At 30.9% G+C, this 3,422-nt stretch overlaps 2 protein-coding genes across 2 annotated transcripts; one reads left to right on the forward strand and one right to left on the reverse strand.

Moving 5' to 3' along the window:
* Window positions 1-196: 196 nt before the first annotated feature.
* LOC122397296 (mesencephalic astrocyte-derived neurotrophic factor homolog) lies at window positions 197-1,670 on the reverse strand. Its single transcript, XM_043396408.1, has 5 exons — window positions 1,499-1,670; window positions 1,056-1,154; window positions 861-985; window positions 630-771; window positions 197-545 (listed from the first exon to the last, which is right to left on the reverse strand). Exons 2-5 carry the CDS (start codon window positions 1,138-1,140, stop codon window positions 370-372), a joined length of 528 nt encoding a protein of 175 aa, XP_043252343.1. The 5' UTR covers window positions 1,141-1,154; window positions 1,499-1,670; the 3' UTR covers window positions 197-369.
* Window positions 1,671-1,870: 200 nt separating this feature from the next.
* LOC122397280 (lethal(2)neighbour of Tid protein) lies at window positions 1,871-3,179 on the forward strand. The gene has a single exon (XM_043396372.1). It carries the CDS (start codon window positions 1,872-1,874, stop codon window positions 3,177-3,179), a length of 1,308 nt encoding a protein of 435 aa, XP_043252307.1. The 5' UTR covers window position 1,871.
* The last annotated feature ends 243 nt before the right edge of the window (window positions 3,180-3,422 follow it).

Below are 3,422 nucleotides of genomic sequence, written 5' to 3' on the forward strand. Positions count from 1 at the left end.
ATACTTTTCTAACATTGGTATGATAAAAACGGAGCACCTTTTATGATATTCAACATGTATTAGCATGGCTACACTAAAAACCATTAACAAATCTTCATTGCTCGATATTTCTAATTACTTCGAACTATACCTAAGATGTTTAATTAATATAATTTAAAGATTAATGTTTAATATTTCTTACCGAAATTTAAATGCATACATCTGTCACAAAGAATTCCCTCGATCGAATTGTTTACAAAATGATATTTATACATATACTCGGACACGAATATATGTACGTTAAATACTGTTAACCATTTTGTAAAAAAAAAAGAATATCCAAAAGCTTAGCCATACTAACAATAATTTATCTACATCACTGAACACATTTTAGAGTTCTGATTTAGAACTATGAGAATACATAGGTTTTAGTTCTTCAATTCGCTTAATAAAATCTGTTTTTTCTATACAACCGTCACATGTTTCGTCCCAATCACTCAAAATTTTTTTCAAGTCGCGCACCTTGAGTTTTTTCAAATCAACCGTATTAACATCAATTTGCTTTTCTGAAATCAAATAACATTGTTATTCAATAATGGAAAACAAAGAGAAATAGCTGTCGTTGCAGAAATTATTACAGTTATACGTACCAAATCGTAAGTCGCATATTTGAGCATCTTTCTTTTTCAACTTCTCGCATACTTTACTTGCTGGCATAGACCACGATACAGGTTTACTTAGTTCGCCTAAAATACCTGTCGCAGATTCTTCTAAACCACCTAAATAATAACACTGTAAAAAAGAAAGTTCAATTACTATAGATGTAAATCTATTAAGAATGTTATTATAAGTTATTATTCATTGTTGTCAAAAGTACTTACAAATCTGTTTTCCTTAGATTTAGTACCCTTACAAAATTCTCTAAATGCTGCTTCTATCTTCTTGGTATCCTTTTTTACATCATCGCTTATAGTATTCACAAATTTATCCACAGTAGATATACATACTACAAGAATAACAAAAATTAACAAAACCATTATGATAGATAAAGAAAGCAACATAATGGTTTTAATTACCTTCGCATTCGTCATTCTTTAAAGCACTCGCAGCACATATTGCACTAATTATTATGGACAATGTTAACAGTAACGAACTATTCATTGTGAATGTATACTCTGCTCAGGGAATAACAATCAAATAAAATTACATTCTATCTAGAATTGTAGACGTTTGTACAACTAGTTTTAAAACAACATATAATTTAAATCTAAAGAAAATATCGGAAACATAATACAAGTACATAATATTAACAAATTTTTCTTTAAATATAATAAGTTAAATTATTTCTACCAAACTTGAATTTCGTACAAAATACTAGTTGTAGAAATTAACTTATTTAAACGAAACGAATTCAGTAATCTTGGTATTAGTACGTTAAAACCTGATACGAATTAATGAAAGACTGCTTATGTCTATTATGTTTACCAGGTTAACAAAGTAACGATAAGGTTCGACTTACATGCAGCTGCGCCAATAAAGTAGTTTATATATTACGTAGAAAATATTCTTGTCAACACGTAATGCGAATGCACTAAAAGTTTTAAGTCATGCGTCTATTATTTCAATTAGAATCTTATTGTAACTACATCGGTTTATTTCACGCTTCGTTTTATACACGTTGATTCTGTCAAAAGCCCGGAAACCCAGCTGGCGTATCCTGATTGGTCCAAACGTGCTATGACTCACGTTCAACATAGCATTTCGCGATTGGTTGCTTGTCATCAAAAAGTGGGCAGGCAGGCAGAACTTGCTATAAGAAGTATACACGTGACTATACACAGAGAAGTAACATACAGTGATATAGTGATCCAAAGCAATGCACGTGTAACGATATGGCATCACGCAAAGAAAATCGATCTAACCTTAATTCATTAAAATCATCAAAGAAAAATGTTAAGAATTGGTACAAAAATTACTTAGATTGGGGGAAAGCTGTTTCCTTATTCACAGATCCAAGGAAACTACTCCTAATTGGGAAAGTGTTCATTGTTTTGGAAATAATCTTAAACATATTGGTTATCGAACGAGTACCGTACACAGAAATCGACTGGAATGCGTATATGCAAGAAGTCGAGGGCTTTTTGAACGGAACGTTGGACTATTCGAAACTGAGAGGCGATACTGGACCGTTAGTCTACCCTGCAGGATTTGTTTATATATTTTCCATGTTATACTACATCACGGAACATGGAACAAACATAAAGATAGCACAGTACTTCTTTGCAGCTCTATACATAATACTACTTTTATTAGTTTTCCGAATTTATGCGAAAGCTAAAAAAGTTCCACCTTATGTTCTGATCATTATGTGTTGTACGTCTTATAGGATTCATTCTATATTTACTTTGAGGCTTTTCAATGACCCAATTGCAATGGTATTATTATTTGCAAGTCTTAACGCATTTTTGGATAATAGATGGTATCTAGGAAGTATTCTTTATAGCTTTGCTGTGTCTGTTAAAATGAACATTCTATTATTTGCACCTGCACTTCTTATAGCTTATTTATATAATCTAGGACCATTTAAAACGATAGCTCACTTGTTCGTCTGTGCTTCAATTCAGTTAATATTAGGTTTACCTTTTTTACTTCATAATGCACTTACATATATTAAAGGTGCTTTTAATTTTGGAAGAGTTTTTGAATTCAAATGGACTGTAAATTGGAGATTCCTACCAGAGCATGTCTTCATTCATCCATATTTCCATGCATTATTATTATCACTACATATACTCTCTTTACTTTATTGTGTACCAACATGGATCAGGTATATGAAATCGTACAGGGATTTGAAGCATATTGAAAAAGGCATCAAATCTCAACAAAAGAAATTAGAACTAGATATGTCTAACGTAAGTCAATTATTCATTCTTCCAATGTTTGCTGCCAATTTTATTGGCATTGTATTTAGTAGATCGTTGCATTATCAATTCTATATATGGTACTATCACACATTGCCTTATATTGCATGGTGTACGAATTATAAGACTGCTATTAAGTTGACCATTTTAGGCATAATAGAATTATGTTGGAACACTTACCCAAGCACTGTTTTGAGTAGTGTTTCATTACATATATGCCATTTAATGTTGTTATTTGGACTTGCTAAAAACAAATTTAACCACGAGAAAGTGAAATGAAAATGTTGGTACATCTATCTGTTTTTCCTTTTCTCCTTTCCACATGTGTATCTGTTTAATTTTATAATCAAATGTATAACTGGAGTGTTTTACTAGAATTGCGTTTAATTTATACCTTACAGAGCCATTTTTTATTTCATCAAAGAGGTATTGAGAATATCAAAACTTTATTGTGAATGTTAAATAAAGTTATATTGTTGTATACAGAATATTAACATTGTAATTACTAATGTAAATATACCT

This window comes from Colletes gigas, unplaced genomic scaffold (assembly GCF_013123115.1).
Source record: "Colletes gigas isolate AHSC1104 unplaced genomic scaffold, ASM1312311v1 Colletes_gigas_Sc00009, whole genome shotgun sequence".
NCBI classification, from domain to species: domain Eukaryota; kingdom Metazoa; phylum Arthropoda; class Insecta; order Hymenoptera; family Colletidae; genus Colletes; species Colletes gigas.